Below are 21,064 nucleotides of genomic sequence, written 5' to 3' on the forward strand. Positions count from 1 at the left end.
GTATTTTTTTTTTTGAGGAAGAAATTTCATTGTAATTTTAAAGAGTATGACAATTAATAAAATGTACTCAAATTATGTACTATAGTTTTCAATTATACAAGAAATGAAAATGATGCATGTTTAAGGACTATAGAATGATATATGTTATACATTTAACAATAATTTGCTACACATAGCTCAATCCAACCCAAATGGCCAAATTATTTATGTGTTCCTTCACTCAAAATACATTTTTTAACCCAAAATAATATGCTAAAGTATGAGCTCAATTTTTTCAAGCTTTAAAGTATATAAGTTGACATGATATAGGTAACATTTTTATATTTTTAAAACCCAGAACTTATTTTATTTATTTGGTTTTTTATGAGAGAGAATTGGCATGCCAGGGCCTCTAGCCACTGCAGTCGAACTCCAGATGTGTGCACCACCTTGTATGCATGTGCCACCTTGTATGCATGCATCACCTTGTGGGTCTAGCTTACATGTGTTCTGGGGAGTCAAACCTGGATCCTTAGCCTTAACCACTAAGCCATCTCTCCAGCCCCAAACCCATGACTTGTAAAAGTGAAGTAATTTTTGTTAAGAGAACTCATAAAATCAAGACACATGTTAAATGCCAAAACAGGGCACAAGTAGAATTTACTTAGATATATGTATATACTCAAGAGATACTAAGACAAAGTGTACCTAAAATATAATACATACTACATTAAATACTTTGAGTTTTACTAATGCAACATTGGTTGAACATCTCAGTTAAACACCATGCTTTCAAAAGTGACATAAAAGAACAGAAATTATTTAAGTGGATGCAAAATACTGACTAAAGCAAATGGGCCCACGTTGGTGAGAAGGGACTGGCAGTTGTGCTATGAAGAAGCAGGACTGATGCTTTAAAAAGTTAATGCTTACAAAAGTATACGATGTGAAACTAGCTTCAAGATTCTATTGATCAGATCTTTCCAACAACAATAATTGACAATGACTAAGCATAAAGCACTACTGGGTTCACAACTAGAGATAATTTGACAAAGCATCTAGAGAAAATCTGGGTTGCTACGCAGGGGAGGTGCTAGCAGCCTACATGTGCAGAGGCCAGAAAGGCAGGGTCGCTCACTGCGCTGGAGCTCCCTGACTTGGCTAGACAAGCTGGCCAGCACACCTCCATGATCTTCAAGTGTGTGCCACCATGCTGGCTTGAGTGCTGGGGATCCGAACCCAAGTCTTCATGCTTGTGCAGAAAGCACTGTACTGACTGAGCCATGTCCCCAGTTCCACATATAAAAGTTCTAACTTCTTAGGGAATTTGGAATAGCAGTTTCAACTTTAAAAATGTCTTCTGAGCGTGTGCTAATCTGTGTTGCTAATCCGATCATTTAAGTCATATCCTTGGAGCTCCTGAACTAGGAAGCCAGTAATGACCTCTCAGGTCCTTTTCCTCCAGAAACAAGTATAGAAAGGTGTATAGATAAAGAGGGCTTTCTATCTTTTGAAGCACTTTTCTTGCTACTTTAACACTTTACATCAGATTATTCTGTGGAATATCTGTGTCAGAATAACTCAGGTGTGGGATACAGATGGAGATTCCCAGTACTTTCTATGAACAAGTGAACAGGTTCGCATGACCCATGAGTATTAGCCCATGTCAGAGAAGTCTATGTGTACTACCATGTGCGAAATGCTGCTTCAACATCCATCTGTCATATAGGGCTGGACATGGAAAGCTCTTATGTTTTAAGTTCACATACTAGCAATATTCACATTCTCTTATTACCTACTAAATATATCAGAATATAAACAAATGTAGTAAGTGTGCAAGAAGTACTTGTTGAAAATTACACAAGGGGCATAACATTAATCTTCCTTAAGGACTGTGATAAGCAAAACATTTTGGTTTTTCTAACCTAGCTAGTAGTCCTTTTGTTCTAAACTAATGAAGATCATCCAAAAAGCCAGCCACGTGAGCTTCTTATGTCAGTTAAATTTGATTTAAAGAATCCCTGCAAAATAAAAACATTTGGATGAAACAAAGATGTAGAGAAAGAAAGAAATATCAAACTACAATTTGAAAATTTACAAGAGCTGTCATAGGGTCAAAAAAGTGGTATGCTAAATGTTGAGGGCATTGAGAGGAGGGAGAAGCAGCATGGGCAAACTGGAAGAGAACAAATGACCAGAGTAAGTACATGATGCCTCAAAATAAGCCCTCCCGAGAACTAGAAAACTAAGGATTTTGAGAAACTAAGAAACTAAGGATTTTGAGCTCACATGTGAACCCCAGCAGTCAAGGCTGGGAGGCTGGTCTGCCATGAACTTGAGAGCTAATTTGTAGTACAAGTGATAAGAGGAAAGGGAATTTTAGCTGGGCTTGCTTATTTACTGTGTTAGCCTCTAGACTGCTTTATAAAGGGCTTGTTAAACTGTAACATTAGTATCCAATCAAAACTTGATAGGTACAACAGGATCTATATGGGAGAGGCACTCTGGCTTTATTTTGTTCCTGTCCCATACTTCCAGCTTAGCAAAAGATGGGAAAACTGAGCCAGGGCCCGTTCTTCTACCCACAGGGAAGACAAGGACTGACAGGTAATGATCAGGGGAAGTGCTTCTCAGGAGACTGTCACTCAGACAGAAGACAAGATGTCCCTAACCATTGGTTTGTTATGTGTGTGGAAATGGGTGCATGTGCCTGCGATTCATGGGTGTAGGTGTGCTTACGCATGGGCGTGTGCTAATGGACGTGGTGGGACTGGGCAGCTCGCAGATGGGCTTACCTTGCATCTCTCAGCTACAGGCCGTGATCACTGGCATAAATGCTGTTAATCTGGAAAAGAAGGAAGTGGTAAGGAGGGATCTTTGCCTTGCCACCACAGCAGAGAAATACCAAAGACAGAGAGATGGAACAAGGACATTCTCATAACTTGGAAACCAGAGGAGGTGGGAGGCTCAGTCCCTCTGTATTCTGCAAAGTTAGTTAAGAAGCAGAAAAAAGCAAAAAGCTGAAGATAGCTCATCACCGAAAACCGACTCTGGATACTGTGGGGAGACAAATTCTTCAAAGGCATAGATGAACCAGTAGGAGGCTTACCTAAACTTTGAGAGACGCTGTGTGTGTACAAAGATAGAGAGAGAAGAGGGGCCATGACGTAATGACTGGCCCAGAACTCTCAAATCCATCTGGTAGAAGACACAAAGCGACTCTGCATACAGGTAGCAAACATTACCTGTGAACAACTTTTCTTCCAGTTCTTCTTGGATTTTAAGAAGAACTCTCTCTTGTTCCAAGGCTTCTATGTATTTTGAGTAGCACCAGCTTGGCTAAAAAAGTAATTTTCAGAGTTAATTGTGAAAGATTTTGCCTCAGGAAATGAGCTGAAGGTAAAATAACGCATTCCTTCATTTCAACTTTTTATTGGCATATAGTACCTAACAAGAAAAAGCACACCTTAGCCAGGCATGGGGGCTCACATGTGAACCCCAGCAGTCAAGGCTGGGAGGCTGGTCTGCCATGAACTTGAGAGCAACCTGGTATACGTAGCGAGTAACAGACCAGTCTAGGCTATAGAGTGATACTTTGTCTTAAAAAAGTAAATGAGAAGGAAAAATATATGTGTCATAAATTTATAATGAGATGGAGTTTCACCAATTGAATTTATACATTTAACCTTTTTAACTGAGCACTACAAATATCACTTACTTTACTTCACTTTCATAAGAACAGTTATTATGAAGTAAAGGTACTTCTCTCTAGTCTTGGCATAAATTTGTAAATTCCTTCCTTGGGAAGGAAGGAAGTGAAGACAATGATACTATTGCTTAGTGAATCAATGTCACAGAAAGCTTTATAAATGTATCAAAAGTTACTCAGTTACCTTTATGTACTGAACTCGGTTATGAATTTAAGTGCTTATAAAATGTCCAATATTTTAGGGGGAGGATAATTTTGCTTTTATGTTAATTATAATTCTTAATGTGTAGGATTAATTACAACTCTTTGTATGCAAAAATCTATCTAAAATAAATCTATATAGAGGACAATCACGTTTGCAAATGGAAGTACATTATTATTTTAGAAATTTCTAAATTAATTCAACATGTATACTTTAAAAAGCAATAAAAAATAATTCACATGTACATTTTAAAAATACCTTTGGTTTATAAAGTCTTCTTAATTTCCTACAAAAATTTTGAGCTATCTGATATGACATATTCAATATCAATGTTACAATCATCATTTCCTTTTCTCCCATTTTGGTGTGTGTGTGTGTGTGTGTGTGTGTGTGTGTACATGCACATGCTCAGGTGGACAAGCACATGTGTATGCATGCATGTGTATTCCAGGGACATTGTTTCTCAGGACCCTTCTACCTGTTCTGAGACCACTATGTCTGCCTTTTGAAAAACATGGGTTCTGGGGATCACACTTAGATCCTCATGCTTGAGAGGCCAACACTTTACTGACTCAGCTCTCTCCCCACCTTCTCTTCTTTCCTCTTCTTAACAGAAAGAGGCTAAGAGGAAATAATTGCTTAATTTTAGGCAGCAAGGTAATAATGACTTATAAGAAAGAGGTAAAAATTAGGAAACTAATTCTGATTTTTGAAACAATGCTAATCACTTGCTAATGAATATATTATTAGATATCAAACACTTTATGATGTATCTCTTTCATTATATGCTTCCACAAAATTAAGAGATTTCTCTCCTCCTAATAACAAATGTATAGTCTATCAGTTATCTCAGTTGGGTATTTGAACTTATTTGGCGTTCCTAAACACAGCAAAGATTGTTTTGGTAGATTACTATTATCCTAAGATATAAACATTTTCAATACAAGTCACCAAAATATCTATTTATCTAAATTAAACTCATAAAATTTCAGAGAATTGATGCTAATGTGCTACCTATAAACATGAAAACATAAATGGATTAGTTGGTGGTTATGTACTAGCCAATTTTATGACCACTCCAACAAATTAAGAAATTCAGACTAAGCATTTCGCATTCTTCTGTCATTTCTTCATGTAAATAACAATCTATATATATTTTGTCTTGTTCTATTACAGTTGTTATATTCTCTTTTACAGTAAGATTATCATTTCAATTTCTGAAAGTAAAACCTTCATGTGTATCAAGGAGTTATTTTCTGGGCTGGGAATGTAGCTCAGTGGTAAAGCACTTGCCTAGCATGTGTGAGGCCCTGAATTTTCATCACCAGCACCCCGTGAAAAACAAAAACAAAACCAAAACCCAAGAAGTTACTCTCATTGGTTATGGTCCACAATCAGATAAAAACTTAATGCTCTCTGCAGGTTCATGGCCATCCCCTTGCAATCTCTGCTAGATTTTCACACATGTTCAAACAAACACAGCTATAACGCTGCCCCAGGAGTGAGTAACTGTATTCTACTCAGTTCTCTAAAGAGGAAGTGAGACTTGGTATCCTCTCGCCTGCTTACCTGTCTGCCATAGCTTTGCTGGCCTAGGAAGGAACCAGTGACTATATCAGTTTTGGAAGCAAATCCTGAAGCACTTGAAAGCTGTTTGAGTCCAGTCTGAAGGTAAATTAAATTAAATTATTCCAAACAAGGGATAATGCTAGATTAATATAAATTTATAGCTAGAAAGTCATAATGTCATCTGAAAAAGTATTTTATGGTGAATGCTCTACTTGAAGTTTCAAACTACTGTCATTTTAAATTTAATTTTTCCTTATCATTATAAAACACTAAGAAATAAATATGATAAATGATATAATTTACTACAACAATATAAGCAGCCAAGAAAAACCATTCTAAATAGTTTTCTAGACTTTTAACTAGGAAAATAAGATTATAATCCATAATTCTAATATTTCTTTTACTATTCTATTGCACAGGTTTTATAAAAACAGAATCAAACTACATGTGCTCCTTTAAAATTTGCTTTTTAATGCAAATTTGTTGTGAAAATATTCCACTGTATAGGAATATAGAACTGAGCAGGCATGATGGTGCACGCCTTTAATCCCAGCACTTGGGAGGCAGAGGTAGGAGGATCGCCGTGAGTTTGAGGCCACCCTGAGACTACAGGTCAGCCTGGGCTCCAGTGAGATCCTACCTTGAAAAACCACAAAAAAGAAAAGAGATCTGGAATGTAAGAAGGACCTAACACTAGATGTTTGCTTGTAGAACAGCATATGTTACATAAGGTATACTCAAATTTTAGTTGCATGATGTGTAAATTACATTACCATTTTCAATTGCTGAAGAGTTTTATGCACTTGGATACTTGTTGAGTGATTAAATACATAAATAAAAGTAATAATTTTCCATGGATGAATAAAGGGATATATCTAATACCTATTAGAAATTTAAGCTGGGCGTGGTAGCACAGACCTTTAATCCCAGTACTCGGGAGGCAGAGGTAGGATGATTACTGTGAGTTTGAGGCCACCCTGAGACTAAATAGGGAATTCCAGATCAGCGTGGGCTAGAGTGAAACCCTACCTCAAAAAAACAAACAAACAAACAAAAAATTTAGGTCATTTTCAACACTGTACTATTAGAAATGATGTGATGTTTATATATCTCCTTTCATTCTTTTATTTACAATAACTTTCTAGAAATATGTCTGCTAATTTTAAATGATCTATATTTTCAACAATATATGTTTTCAAACTGCCTTTCAAAAAATGATTTCACCTTATTCTCCAATAATATATGAATTTGAATGCCTTTTTCTCATACATTCAACCAGCACTAGGTATTGTCAATACTTTTTTATTTGCCAGCTTTATCTCTCAGGACACCAGAGAGGTTATCCTTCTTCTAATGCTCTTACTTACTGTATTTCCTTTGTGAGTTGCCTGTGAATACTTTTAGCCCAAGCTTTTGTTAAGAGTATTTAATCTTTTCTGTAACTTATTTTTATAACTTAAATCATATATTATGTTTTCAAATTTGTCTTCTAACCTTGTTTGTCCACTTATAAGTCTAAAATTTTTATTTAGTTCTATGATTTTTTAAATTTATTAATTAATTGAACAATGTCCATTTTTAAGTTACTGGTAGTAATCTAGATATGAAACTAAATGAAAATTTTTGTAAGATTTTTCTTTCCCCAGTCATCTTCACACTATCCAACTCCATTTAATTCTTACCAAGAATAAAAATGGAAGACATAGCTGTTATTTCCATTATAAAGAACAATTACTGCTACTGTTAATGAAATATTTACTTTGTAACATGCCCTGTGTCTCATGTTTTTTTAAAGCTTACTTTGTGCTATAAGTTTCGTAACTAGCTCCATTTTACTGAAAAGAAGGCAATGGAGAGGTAAGGTAATTTGCCCAAGATAAGAGAACTGACAAATGATCAGGTAGGGTTCAAAGCCAGACAGTCCTGCCAGAGAGAAGACCTACTCTGCTGTGCTGCCTCAAAAGATCAAGTCACACAACTATTTGGCTGAACGGCCTATATAGACTCGTCGTGCCAATTAATCTCCCTCAAACCATGTAAGATTAATGATACTACTGTTAGTTGATAGGTGAAATTGACATCAGAGTTAAGAGTCATGCCCTTAAGAGTCATGCCCTCAGTTATCTATAAGTAGGGTTTCACTCTGGACCAGGCCTCCACTCACAGTGATCCTCCTACCTCTGCCTCCTTGGTGCTGGGATTAAAGGCATGTGCCACCACGCCTGGCTCAGCATGTATTTTTCTGTTATATAAAGGTTTTCTGTATTCATTTTTTTCACATTTACTTATCCATCTTTATTGACAATGAAATTTTGAAATAAAATCTACATCTGCCTTATTGGTCTTCCTTACATTTTCATTAAACCAAACATATATGAAATTTGCAATTACTAGTGATACAAATATATTTATAATATCTAAGAGTATTTAAAAGTAGCTGGGTAAGGTAATGTGTAGTTGTTGTCTTAACTATCTAGGAGGCTGAGGCAATAGGATCACTTTCAGGGCCTGAGTTTAGGACCAGCCTTAGCAATACAAGACTTTATCTCAAAATAAAGAAAAAATAGAGTATGCAAAAGTAGGATGTATAATCCTAATGAAAAAAAATTCAGGGCTGGAGAGATGGCCTAGCAGTTAAGGCACTCACCTGCAAAGCCAAAGGACCCAGGTTCGATTCCCTAGGACCCATGTAAGCCAGATGCACAAGGGGGTGAATGCATCTGGAGTTCTGCTTGAGACCCTGGCATGCCCATTCTCTCTCTGTCCCTGCCTACTTCTGCATCTCTCTCTCAAATAAATAAATATAAAATATTTTTAAAAATTCTAGGGCTGGAGAAATGGCTTCGTTGTTAAGACAATTGCCTGTGAAGCCTAAGGACCCATGTTCCACTCTTGAGATCACATAAGCCAGACACACAAGGTGTGACAAGCATTCAAGGTCATACATGCACACAAGATGGTCCAGGCATCTGGAATTTGAATGCAGTGGCTGGAGGCCCTGGTGTGCCATTCTCTCTCTCCTTCCCCCTCTCATAAAAAAAATACATTTTTTAAATTAAAAAATTCTACTTTTTATGACGGAGAATGGAATTTCAAAGGGGAAAGTGTGTGGGGGGGGGGAGGGAGGGAATTACCATGGGATATTTTTTTATAATCATGGAAAATGCTAATAAAATTTTTTTTAATTCTACTTTTGTATATTGAATTGTCAATTTGTAACCCATTATTAGTTAGTAGTTAAGAGATACAGACAAATAAGAGGGTAAATCAAATACATTTTTAGTTTGATATTCAAATCCAAAATGGATGCTATAAACATACACCCAGGATTTTCTGGAGAAAAGGAAGCAAGCTGACCAATTTGACACTCATATTTACACATTTCATAGTCAATATGTCATCCTGTAATTTTAATCTTGAAAATTCTATCTCTAGTACACATATTTGTATATTAATCTCCTAACCTAGTCAATGACATGATTATCTAATGAAGATGTTGTTGGATGCTAGTATAAGTACTTAGGAAACACTGATGAATGTGACAGATGCTATCCTTAAGGAGTCCCATTTGGCAAACATTGCAGATGCAAACTCTTCAATCCCGTGACAATAAACAGCATGCTTGTGAAACAGGAGGAATATTATTCTAGTGGCTGCAAACTGTTGTTCTGCCCAGGGGTTTTAGGAAGCTTTCATGAACAGACAACATTTGATGTAAATGTTGAGGAATTTAAGAACATGTCTGAAGCTTGTTGCTAAAGGCTTAAAAGTCACCAAGATCTATAATTCCCAACTCCTCTGCCTATTTCCCCAGCCCAAATTCTTCTACAAATTCATACATATCACCTTATCTTTTAAGGGTGAAACCATCCAGAATGAATCTTTTCTCACCTTTCCAAATTTTTCATCATCTACAAGTGACATTTTCCTTTTCTGCTTATTATACTCTTGTCTTCTCTCTAAAACACTCATAATTTTTTCATCAGTTAAATTCTTCCTAAACTCACAAAACTGTGGCCAAAATTTAAATAGAACCCCAAAAATCGTCACCTGTAAAACAAAATTGTCTCAAATTACAACTTTACACAAATGTACCAATTTTACCTCTAACTTACCATAATAATATATCAACTATTCTATCTTTGGTATACACCATGTTTCCTTACTTATTGTCTCCAGACTTAGCATAGTTTAGCTCAGCACATGCTTATCATAAATGTTTTTTTACTACCAATAAGAAGCTTTTAATACACACATGCCCATCAAGTATACTTAAGTCACTTTATTCTTTGTTTCCCCAACCAACTGATTATATTAATAGAGAATCCATTAGGTCTTTTTAAATAAGAAATTTATGTTTTCTTTTTAAACTTAATACTAGTTTATCTGCCACACACTTGTACACTGACTGTCTTATGTAAGTATTCCAAGTATTCAGTTTATCAGGGAAAACTAGCCCCCCCCTTCTCTTTTTTTTAGAGAAAGGAAATACCATTATGCCTCTGGAAAAGCTCTTAAACAAAGCTACAGATCTAAGAATAAATCTTGAGTAACTTTTAAATGATACAATCTCTCTTTTATGTGAGAGCAAGAAAAGTAACATTTAAAAAGTAGAATGGTATCCTAGACAAATGCTTTCTATGAGGACATTTTACATTAAGTGATTAATTGTGATATTTGTAGAGATAAGAATAGTTGTAATTTCCATGCCAAGTTTTTCCATTAGTTTCACAGGCATGCATTACTTGCAAGAAGGTAGGAATTGCCATATCAAATCAAGCCCAACATCTTATGGCTAGGAAGAGCCTTTACCTAATGCTGTGAAGACAAATGAACCATTAGGCTCTAAGCCAACTCTTAAAGAAAAGGGAAAGGAAAAAGGGGGAATTTTTTAAAAAGCAAATTCTGTAGTAATCAGCAGTCCTGAATTGGCATATTCACTACCCCTCATTTTCATGCATGAATATTACAATTTTTAAATTATTCACCTATTTTAAGATACAGTTTGCCATTTAATTCTATAGCTTCTTGGGAGTATGAATATAAAATGTGGAGATACAGCCAAGCGTGGTGGCGCACACCTTTAATCCCAGCACTCAGGAGGCAGATGTAGGAGGATCACCGTGAGTTTGAGGCCATCCTGAGACTCCATAGTGAATTCCAGGTCAGCCTGGGCTAGCAGTTTCTCTTCCAATGATAAGGAATCATCTTAGTATGAACTTCTGAAGCTTCAATACTCCCCCTTCTTTACTTGCCATCGTGTGACCCTATTTCCCAGTTCTCTCTAAAACCCAAGGCATTCTCTGTTCCTAAATATGCATATTTTCATATATTAGCCTTTCCAGTAAAAGGCCCTCAATTGGGACACAATTTTTCCTAATAGTCTACATTCTCAAAAGTTGCAATTTAGACCGACGTTAATGTCTACCATTATAATAAGGATTACCTTGTACCTTTAGAACATTAAAAGCTAAATTGTGGATAGGAAACTATTTTAACCTATATAGAACAACCTTGCTCACGGTCAGAAGATGCACAGCAGTTTTCATGCATAAAGGCAGTGAATGTTTGGCAGGTGGTGAGATTCGCAGGTCCCTGGTGGTGGGGAGTGGGGAAGGGCAAAGGCTATGTTTGTCGATAAAGCAAGAATAGCAATTTTGATTATTCAACCCTCTTGTTCAACACTGCTTTCTTTTCCAATTTGATCTTGTCATGACACATCCCTCATGACTTTGTGGTTTAAAAAAAATGTCTACTTTGCGCCAGGCATTTGGGCCACAAAGATAAATAAAGAAATATTCCCTGCCATCACAATGAGAAAGTCAGACATGAGGACAGTTGCTTTGAATTTAACGTGGTAAGTTTTATGATGGGGCCAATACGAGAGAGAGGATAACACTGCACAAATTTTATGGAACTCTAGACAGTTCAACAAGCCTGGGGGAGATAGCAGGGAGTGATAAGAGATGTAACTTGATAGGTGTGCAGCAACATGGGCTTCATCCTAGGGCAGTGGGAGCACATGAAACCTTGGAAGAAGAGAAGTGGCGTGACCAGAGACATACAAGCTTGCTCTGCCTTGCACGTGAGCTGGTTTAGAAAAAGCCCAGGGGCATGAGTTTTGGTAAATGAGACCGGGCCGATCGGAAGTGAGGTAGTGATATGGAGTGCAGAAAAGTGGAGAGAATGATATAACATGGTTGAGTTGTAGGGACTGAGGAGATGTGGAGGCAAGAGAATGACGATGGCAACCCGATCTCTGGCTTGCAGGTCTGGGTAGGAGAGGATGCCATTTCCTGAACATCTACTAAGAAAATAGGAAGAATAGTAGATTTGGAGGAATGAAGAACTCCAAATAAAGATTATTATTATTTTTTATTTCCAGATGTTTCAGAGACCATACTTAAGCTATTCCCGTGACTCACCTTTAGGAAATCAGGTAAAATCATAGACTAGAGGGCACCAATACAGTTTATTGGCTGCATTCCTGAGGCGTGTGCCACAGGCGATGTCAGCCATTCTAGACGTCAACCCTCAGACTCGAGCCTTTGACACAGATGGGCAAGTCTGAGTGTGGCTGTCAGTACTACAAGGTGAGGCTGTTATCGTCATCAGCAGATGCAACAGCTCTGGCACCATGTTTTCTCTACTGCTCTCTCGCACGTCTTCAATCACTCCTCCACAGTTTTGCCTGTTTTAATGCATGGTTTGGATGGTGAGTCCACTTTCAATCCCTGGAGGACTCAGAACACAGCTGGCTTGCAAATGAATGTTAAGGAATAATGGCCCTTTTCCATGCTCGAGGGCAATCATAGTCCAAATCTCTGTTTCATATCACTTAATTCATGACATGGCCTTCCCTACTACTCTATTATAATTTATTTTTCTTGATCATTTTTTAGGAACAACATCACTAAAAGGTTTTTTAAAATGCAAATAAATTATGTTCGTCATGTCAATGTTCTCTATTATTTATCTTAAAAAGAAGTGAGTTGCACAGGCTGAGGGGCATGGTTTTCCTTTTGTGAGTTCATGTACTTTTGAGTCTCCTCTCACTGACGTTATAAGCTATGTGAATACTTCAATCTTGGAAAATATACAGATTTTAGGACACACATATTTTACACATTTTGTGGTAGCAGATGCTTTAAAAGGAATATGAATGGCATAAAAGGAAGAAGGAATTAACTGGAGTATTTTTACAAGTTAGAGACAAAAATAGCAACCATAGAAAGTCAAAGTATACTATTAATGTTATTTACTGTGTTTTATCAAAATCACATGTAAGTTACTAGCTTCTTATATTTCAATAGCACATGCAAAGATTATTTAAAGAGAATAAATAACCCAGGCATGGTGGTACATACCTTTAATCCCAGCCCTTGGGAGGCAGAGGTAAGAGGCTTGCTGGGAGTTTGAGGCCAGCCTATGACTAGAGTGAGTTCTAGAACAGCCTGGGCTAGGGTGAGACCCTACCTCAAAAACAGAAAAGATACTTTCAGAGCTAGAGAGATGGCTTAGAGTTGAGATGGTTGCCTGCAAAGCCTAAGGACCCAGGTTCATTTCCCCAGTACCTATATAAGCCAGATGCAGTGATGGTGCATGCATCTGGAGGTTTTTCAGTGGTACAGGCCCTGGTCTGTACCAGGGAGAGAATGCTCTCTCTCTCTCTCTCTCTCTCTCTCTCTCTCTCTCTCTCTCTCTCTCTCTGCCTCTTTCTCACATAAATAAAAATTAAAAAATAAATATTTTTTTAAAAGATAGTATCTTTCCTAAAGAGAATAAATGCCAGGCTGGAGAAATGGGAGGTACTAGCTTGTAAAGCCTGATGTCCCAGGTACGATTTTCTAGTACCTACATAAAGCTAGAGGCACAAAATAGCTCATGTGCATGGAGTTTGGCTAAGGTTGGCAAGAGGCCAATTGCTCTCCTCTCCTTGCTGCTTACAAATAAATAAATGAAAATTTAAAAAATACAGAGAATAAATTCCAATTTAGGATTTAAAACTTGCCAAATATTAACAGATATAAAAGTTTTTAAAGAATCTCTCTCTCTCTCTCTCTCTCTCTCTCTCTCTCTCTCTCTCTTTCTCTCTCTCTCTCTCTCTCTCTGATGTAGGGTCTTGCTCTAGCCCAGGCTGACCTGCAATTCACTATGTAGTCTCAGCATGTCTTAGAACTCACAGTCATCCTCCTTCCTCTGCCTCGCCAGTGCTGGGATTAAAGGTGTGTGCCATCACACCCAGTTTAAAAGGATCTCTTGATTGTCAGTGTATTTTAATTTGCTTACCCATGTGCCCTGACCTCTTACCTGTGCCTCTCTGAATACATATGGTCCCAATTGCTTTCTGTGTTCAATAATCTTCTGGGCTTGTTCAACTGGAATGTCAATTTGGAGGGCTGGTGGGATACAGGAGTTAATGAAGCAGTTGATGATCGTTGTGATCTTCTTCTGGATGATGGACTCATCACAGTGGGAGTGGCACAAGTCCTGAGCCAGGACAGAACAGTATGTGGTTAAGGCATCATCAAGCATCTTACTTTATCTATATTTTCCCTTCAGCTTAACAGGGCACTGTGACATGTCAGGACTATCTTTAAAAGTCATTGTGATTAGACTTGAGGAACTTAAAATTCAGACACACATACTTTACTTACATTTTCCTGGGCCAAGGAACAATGTTAGTGCCTACTTTGATTCACTGAACAGCTATATAGTGAGTGCATGCTACATGCCAGACACTGAGCTGAACTTCCAGACACAGCCTGTGCCCTTAAAAGGTTCAATCTCTATGAAGGAGAAGCTAGAAAGTGCATTACTCAAATGTGGAATAGTTATTAACATTATGACAGGGGTATGCACAGGTTTCTTCGAAGACTGAGAATACAATCAAACTCTGACTACAAGTGGACATAAAAACTCTTATTTTGGACTTTCTATAAAAGGGCTGGCAATAAAATAGGCTCATTGCTGCTAAACAGTTGTATGGTTACATAGCATTTAGTATCTCTCCTACTTCATTTACACCATCTGTATTAGTCATTTAAGTGTCACTGTGACCAAAGAGTCAAGAAAAACAACTTAAAGGGAGGAGTTACTTACTTTGGCTCACAGCTTCCGAGGTTAAAGCCCATGGTTCTGAATTGACTATGACACTGAGATGACAGAACTTCCTGCCAGCGTGGCATGTGGCAGAGGCGACTCCCCTCATGGTTCATAGAAAGGAATCAGGGTTCATGTATATAAACATTTTTTTTTTTTTGAGGTAGGGTTTCACTCTATCCCAGGCTGACCTGGAATTCATTATGGAATCTCAGGGTGGCCTCAAACTCATGGTGATCCTCCTACCTCTGGCTCCCAAATGCTGGGATTAAAGGCATGTGCCACCATGCCTGGCTCACGTACATAATCTTCAAGGTTACACTCCCAGCTACCCACTTCCTCTAGGTAAGCCCCACCTCCCAAAGTTTCCACAACTTCCCAAAACAGTGCCATTAGCTGTTCAACACATGAGCTGTGGCACAGGTGAAATTTAAACCATACCATTACACCATCTTCTTTAGAAAAACCTTTAATGTAATGGTATGACATTACAACAATCTGCTTTTAGAAGTTATACATATAGGGCTAATTCTTTCTTTTAAAAAATACTTTGTATGTATTTATTTGTCAGCAGGGAGAGATAGAAGAGACAGACAGACAGCATGGGCACTCCAAGGCCTCCAGCTGTTGCAAACAAACTTGAGATGCAAGTATCTCCTTGTGCATCTGGCTTTACATGGGTACAGGGGAATCAAACCCAGGTTCTTAGGCTTTAGAGGCAAGTGCCTTAACTTCTGAGCCATCTCTCTAGCCCTTTTTATTTTTAAATAGATAGCTTAGCCTATCATTTATTAGCATTTTATGTCAAAAACATTGCAGTATAAATCAAATGAAAACAAAACAATTCGGAAACTTCTAATTCTAGGACAGAGAGATCTAGTATTTCTTTATTAAGTACTCAGTGAATACCATCATTGTGATAGTTGTTTTAAGGATAGTCAAGAAAGGAAAATCCTGGTACAAGTTATAGTAAAAGTTTATGTACATTTTATTATGTTATGTTGGAAAAACACAATATATGTATATATTATATTATTATTAATATCACCTCAGAAAAAAACTATTTATACTGCATGTTTGATATGTTACCAAATATGCAGACTGCCATTGCTGATGGGATTATAATTATCTGGTGAGCCTGATTTATAATTATGGAATATAAGTTTGTAAAATAAAATTAAGTGTGGTTAAAGGGATAGAACTTAGAATCATAACTGATATTTTTCCCTCATTGTTCTAGCTGATCATGCTACTAGCCTAGTTCACTCTTACCTATTACTGAGGTTAAGCATGCTTCCCTCCAGTTAGCTTTCTGTGACTCCTTCAGTCTACGAGATACGCACATTTTACCAACTCATTGAGCACCCTGGGTCTGCTCTCTGAATTGCCTTGAATACCCACTGTCCCTCCCTTGACACTGCTCTGATCATTGTTGTATCTTCAGGATTTAGTTTGGCCCTTGGAAGGGAGCTCAACAAATACATGCTAGATGCATATATCCTTCCAGTATTTCACTATGGATAATCTCATGAACACAAATATTATACTAAATCACATTTTCCACTAACTAGTTAAAAAAAAAACCAATGATATATATATCTTTTCTCATCATTATTCTTCTACAACATAATTCATATTGGCTGCAGAGGATTCTGTTGCAGAGATGTATTAAGTAACCAATGTCCTGTTGAACATTTGGCTTCAATTTTTCACAATCCAAGAACAATGTTTGACCATGATCATCCTAGCCATTTCCTCACATATTACCACCCTTATCAACAGGAAGCAGCACAGCTTTATGTTACAGACACAGGCTTTTTAATTAAAAGGACTTGGTGGAAATCCTGGCTCATGGGAGTAGCTGTGTGACACTGGGAGCATCTTGGCGTGTCTGTCCTTTAGCATGTTCGTCTGTGGAATGGTGAGAACAACACCCTTGACCTGACAGTGCTCTTGTGATGAATAAACCCAGTACAACAAGAAAATCGTTAAGATGATATAAGGCAGACAGGAAACGATAGAAGTAAATCATGGCTGTAAGGGCAATCTTGTGACAACTGTCACCTCATCGATCACCCTGGTTGATTGGCAGATGGAGCTGTGTGTTCAGTTGAGGAGCATGATCTTCACAGACAGAAGAGGACTATTCTTCAGTCAAGAGTATATAGGCAGATGAACTTCCCCACTAGAACCTCCAAACAAATTTTCATGAGCGAACCAATAATAGCACAGTAAGATTTTGTTGGATGGAATGTCTTTCAACTGTCAAACTCCCTCAAGACCCAATGCATATGTCAACACCTGTGTTGAGACCTCCCTGACCACCTACCTCCCCACTCCTGTGAAAACTCCTCTTAAAAACTCCTGCTAAAACAATACCTTGTCTGAGCATGGTTCCTAATATTTGTTTCCATGGGTGTCACTCTCTTTGAGAAAGGGCAGTGTGTAGTAGACACCTTTTTATTCCTATAGTCTAGAAGAATGTCTGGCACATTTGATTAGATATGCTTCTTTGATGAACAAATTTACTCCCTATGACTATTCATCTTGTCAACTTGGTTACATTGGTTGCTACCCATAATGAGCTATTGATGGGAGAGACCTATGAGGTCCCCAAAACAAAACAGGTTTCTGTCAAAGCACTTGATTACCCACCTGAGGCAAAAGGTAAGACCCCATTGCTGAAGACACCATATGCTGTCAAGACAGCACATGGAGAGACCTGGATGGAATCTGGAAGAAAGCCAGATCCCAGACAGTTAGCCCAACTAGTGCTGGAAAGCACTACATGAGCTACTGGGGGAAAGTGGCCAACAATGGTCTGAGCAACCAGAGGTCTAAGCTACTCAGAAGCAGACACCCTGACAGGATGTACACACCAGTGCAATAGTGGCACACAGCCTTGGTGGACAACCAATAGCTTTCTGACTGGCTAAGAGATCTGCTCAATGGAAAGAAACCCATATCGGGAACTAGGAACCAGGTCAGAATCCTATGGAGACAAAGATTATGTACTCCAGTATCAAGCTCTCACTAGTCTTTGGTTAAAAGGGGTTACATACATCAAATTCTCCCTAACTTAATAATGCTTATCCCATTTAAGCTATGCTGACTTGACTCTCTTTTAGAAAATCTGTTTTTCTTTTTCAGAAAGTAGCAAGACCCAGAGGAGATAAACTACCCCTCACACTTCAACCAAGCCACATCTGAATCTACAGAGGAATTGGGGAGACAAGCAAGAGTGCTGCTTCCATTCTGTTCCTGATAATCAATGCCAGGGTGAAGGAGACAGACTCAACACCTACCAAAGCAGAGATCCAGAGGCTCCCAAGAGCTCATAACTGAAGTAAATTTAAAACTCACCCATGATGGCTCAGGGAATTTTGCAGAAGAAGGGATGGAAAGATTGTGAAAGCCACAGGTTGAGACATCACGTCCAGAGGCATTTCTGCCCCACAAAAATAACTGACTGCTGCTCCCACAACATATAAACTACAACACCATGGGGAATACCTGCAACCCCACTGAGGAGAGTCCCTAGTGGAATGGGAGCAGGGACAAGGAAAAAGAGGGTACCAACACATGATGCATCAAAATATGTTATTGATAATAATAATAACAATAAAAGAAAAAAGAAGTACCTAGGAGATTACGAAAGCTTAATTCTGAGTGTGCCTGTGATGGTTCCAAAGACAATCGCATTATTAGGGTTTTGATGTAGTGAATGGCTTAGCTCCTGTGTGGATATATAATATGATTGGGAGGTAGAGTGGGGCCTACTTGGAGGAAGTAGGAGATGAAGGCATGTCACTGGGTCTTTCGCCCTGGCCCTTCCTGTATTTCCCTTCTTTGCTTCTGGGCTGCCATGATATGAACTATTCTTTTCCATGCCTTCCCACCATGATGGACAAAAACATTAATTCCTCCTGTTAAGGTGTCCTGTCATGTATTTTTGTCACAGTGATGGAACGCTGATCAGTACACTCCAAATCATATTAGCTCCATAGCTAGCTGAGTATGGTGACACACACCTGTGATTCCACCACATGGAGGGAGGAGGATCACCACAAGTTAGAGGCCAGCCTGGACTACATAGTGAGTTTGAGGAAGTTTGAGCTATATAGTGAGACTTTCAAAATAATTTTATTTTTTTAAATACAGCTCGAAGTATTATAAGTTTGTCATGCTGTACTGCCGAAGAAATATTGAAATGGACTTTAAGGGAAGTCAGAAAACTAAGGCTTGACTCTAAGAGTCTATGTTTTTTCTTTTATATATATATATTTTAATGTGAGAGCAAGAGTGAGAAAGAGGGAGAGAGAGAATTAGCACACCGGGGCTTCAGCCATTGCAATCAAACTCCAGACATGTGTGTCCCCCTTATGTGCATGTGCAACCCTGCAAGCTGGCATCACCACATGTGCCTGGCTTACGTGGGACCTGGAGAGTTGAACATGAGTCCTTCAGCTTTACAGGCCAGCACCTTAACTGCTGAGCCAGCTCTCCAGCCCTAAAAGACCTTTAAATAAGATTTATTGAGTTACCTCATGTACTAGCAGGGTTGTGTTTACAGTTCTGCTCACTCATTAATCAAAGACTGCCTATTTCTAATTCTCAAACAATATGGTAATATTATTCTTGGGAAAGAATATGCTCAACCAATTCTTTTTCTGTTATAGCCTAAGCTGAGAGTAGTACAAAAGTGGCTGATAACAGAAAAGGGTAGGAAACAGTTTCAAGGTATGTTGATTAAAGCTCGGATTTTTTTTTTTTTTTTTTTTGCTTGCTTGTGTGTATAATTCACTTTGATGTAATGTGGTATGGTGTGGTGTGGTGTAGTGTGGCGTGGCATGGTGTGGTGTGGTGTGGTGTAGTGTAATATGGTGTGGTGTGTGGTGTATGCAAAGCTGTGTGCCCTTGCCTCATTCCATGCACTGTCCCCAGCAGGTGATGGAGGGTGTCATTTGCCTATGGGGACCTGAGCAGAACATTGGGTGTCACTCTACAGTGTTCTTCCTACTGTTCTTTGAGCCAGAGTCTCTTACTGCTACTGTAGCTTGCTATTTTTCATAAGCCTGGGCGATTCTCTATTCTCTGCTCTCCTTTGTAGGATTGGGGTTACAGGCATGGTAGGCCAGGCCAAGCTGCTTGCATGGGAGTTGGAGATTAGAACTTGGGCAGTTTCAGGCCCCCTCAGACCTTCATGCTGTGCAGGAAGTGCATTTAATTGCTGAGCCATCTCTCCAGACTGAAAACTTGGATTTTAATAAGCAGCTACTAGTACAATGAACAACTCTATAAAAGACGTGCAATATACACTTATTTATAGGCCTACAAAGCATTATTCTCTGAAATTATAATTTTGTTTTTATTTCCTTTTTTTTTGTTTTTACAATATAACAAACTAGGATTCTTTCAAGGAAATTAGTCCACATACCTAGGAACATTTCATTTAACCAGAGGCTCAATATCTTTTTAGATACATTTAGACAGCAACACACAAGTCCCTTTCTCTTGTTCAAGGCAAAAAGTCTCTATGACTTTATTAAACACTTTAGTTTGAAAATAATTCCCTTTGTACCTATGTGGTGGTTTGATTCAGGTGTCCCCCATAAACTTAGGTGTTCTGAATGCTAGGTTCCCAGCTGATGGAGATTTGAGAATTAATGCCTCCTGGAGGGAGTGTATTGTTGGGGGCGGGCTTATGGGCTTTATAGCCAGTTTCCCCATGCCAGTGTTTGGCACACCTTCCTGTTGCTGTGGTCCATCTTATGTTGGCCAGGGGGTGATGTCCACCCTCTGCTCATGCCATCATTTTCCCCTGCCATCGTAGAGCTTCCCCTCGAGCCTGTAAGCCAAATAAACCTCTTTTTCCCAGAAGCTGCTCTTGGTTGGGTGATTTCTACCAGCAATGCGAACCGGACTGCAATAACCTATTAGAGTTAAAGCAGTGAGGCCAGAAACACCAGGGAGGATAAATAAGAGGGCTAGCAGCTGTGTTATGAGGCATTCAAGTTAATCAGTTAAGAGAAGAATGGGGCTCTGGGAAAAACAAAGCCAGCCTGGACAGGCTCTGGCCAACTCCCATGGAGGCCTTCCCTGAAGAGCACACAGCGAGGCACCGCTGCCCCTTCTCCTAGTGAGCTTCTCCGCTTTACAGGTAGGACCCATAAAGAAACCCTCTGCTTATTCCTGGAATGCAGCCACTCCAGACCATTCTCCCAAGAGGAGACAAGGGGAGGAGAAATGCTGGAGGTGCTAGATAGAGCCTTGCTGTCACTGTGGGCCTGTCCACCCTCACTTTCCAGAGCTCACTGTGGTCTCACTTACTCCCCTGCTGAAACTAAACTTTCCTTTCTTGCGCTATGTATTCTCCAGGGTAAATTCTCCCCCAGGAGCACAAGAATCAAACCTGCTGCTGTCGCTGGTATTTTGGAGAAAATTTGTGAAGAGGAGTCTGCTCAATGCACCTAATGCCTTGCCTTTTGACTTCCTTTGTTAAG

At 38.8% G+C, this 21,064-nt stretch overlaps 1 protein-coding gene across 3 annotated transcripts in view; it reads right to left on the reverse strand.

Moving 5' to 3' along the window:
* Positions 1 to 709: 709 nt before the first annotated feature.
* Rgs22 (regulator of G protein signaling 22) overlaps positions 710 to 21,064 on the reverse strand; it is a 157,196-nt gene continuing 136,841 nt past the window's right edge. For all 3 annotated transcript variants that reach the window (XM_045144085.1, XM_045144086.1, XM_045144087.1), the window contains 6 exons: positions 13,770 to 13,949; positions 9,351 to 9,509; positions 5,460 to 5,555; positions 3,225 to 3,318; positions 2,775 to 2,824; positions 710 to 2,000 (listed from right to left, as the gene is read on the reverse strand). In XM_045144085.1, coding sequence (XP_045000020.1) covers positions 2,820 to 2,824; positions 3,225 to 3,318; positions 5,460 to 5,555; positions 9,351 to 9,509; positions 13,770 to 13,949 — 534 coding nt within the window. In that variant the 3' untranslated portion in view covers positions 710 to 2,000; positions 2,775 to 2,819. The remainder of the gene's footprint in view (positions 2,001 to 2,774; positions 2,825 to 3,224; positions 3,319 to 5,459; positions 5,556 to 9,350; positions 9,510 to 13,769; positions 13,950 to 21,064) is intronic.

The sequence above is a fragment of the Jaculus jaculus genome, chromosome 2, assembly GCF_020740685.1.
Source record: "Jaculus jaculus isolate mJacJac1 chromosome 2, mJacJac1.mat.Y.cur, whole genome shotgun sequence".
NCBI classification, from domain to species: domain Eukaryota; kingdom Metazoa; phylum Chordata; class Mammalia; order Rodentia; family Dipodidae; genus Jaculus; species Jaculus jaculus.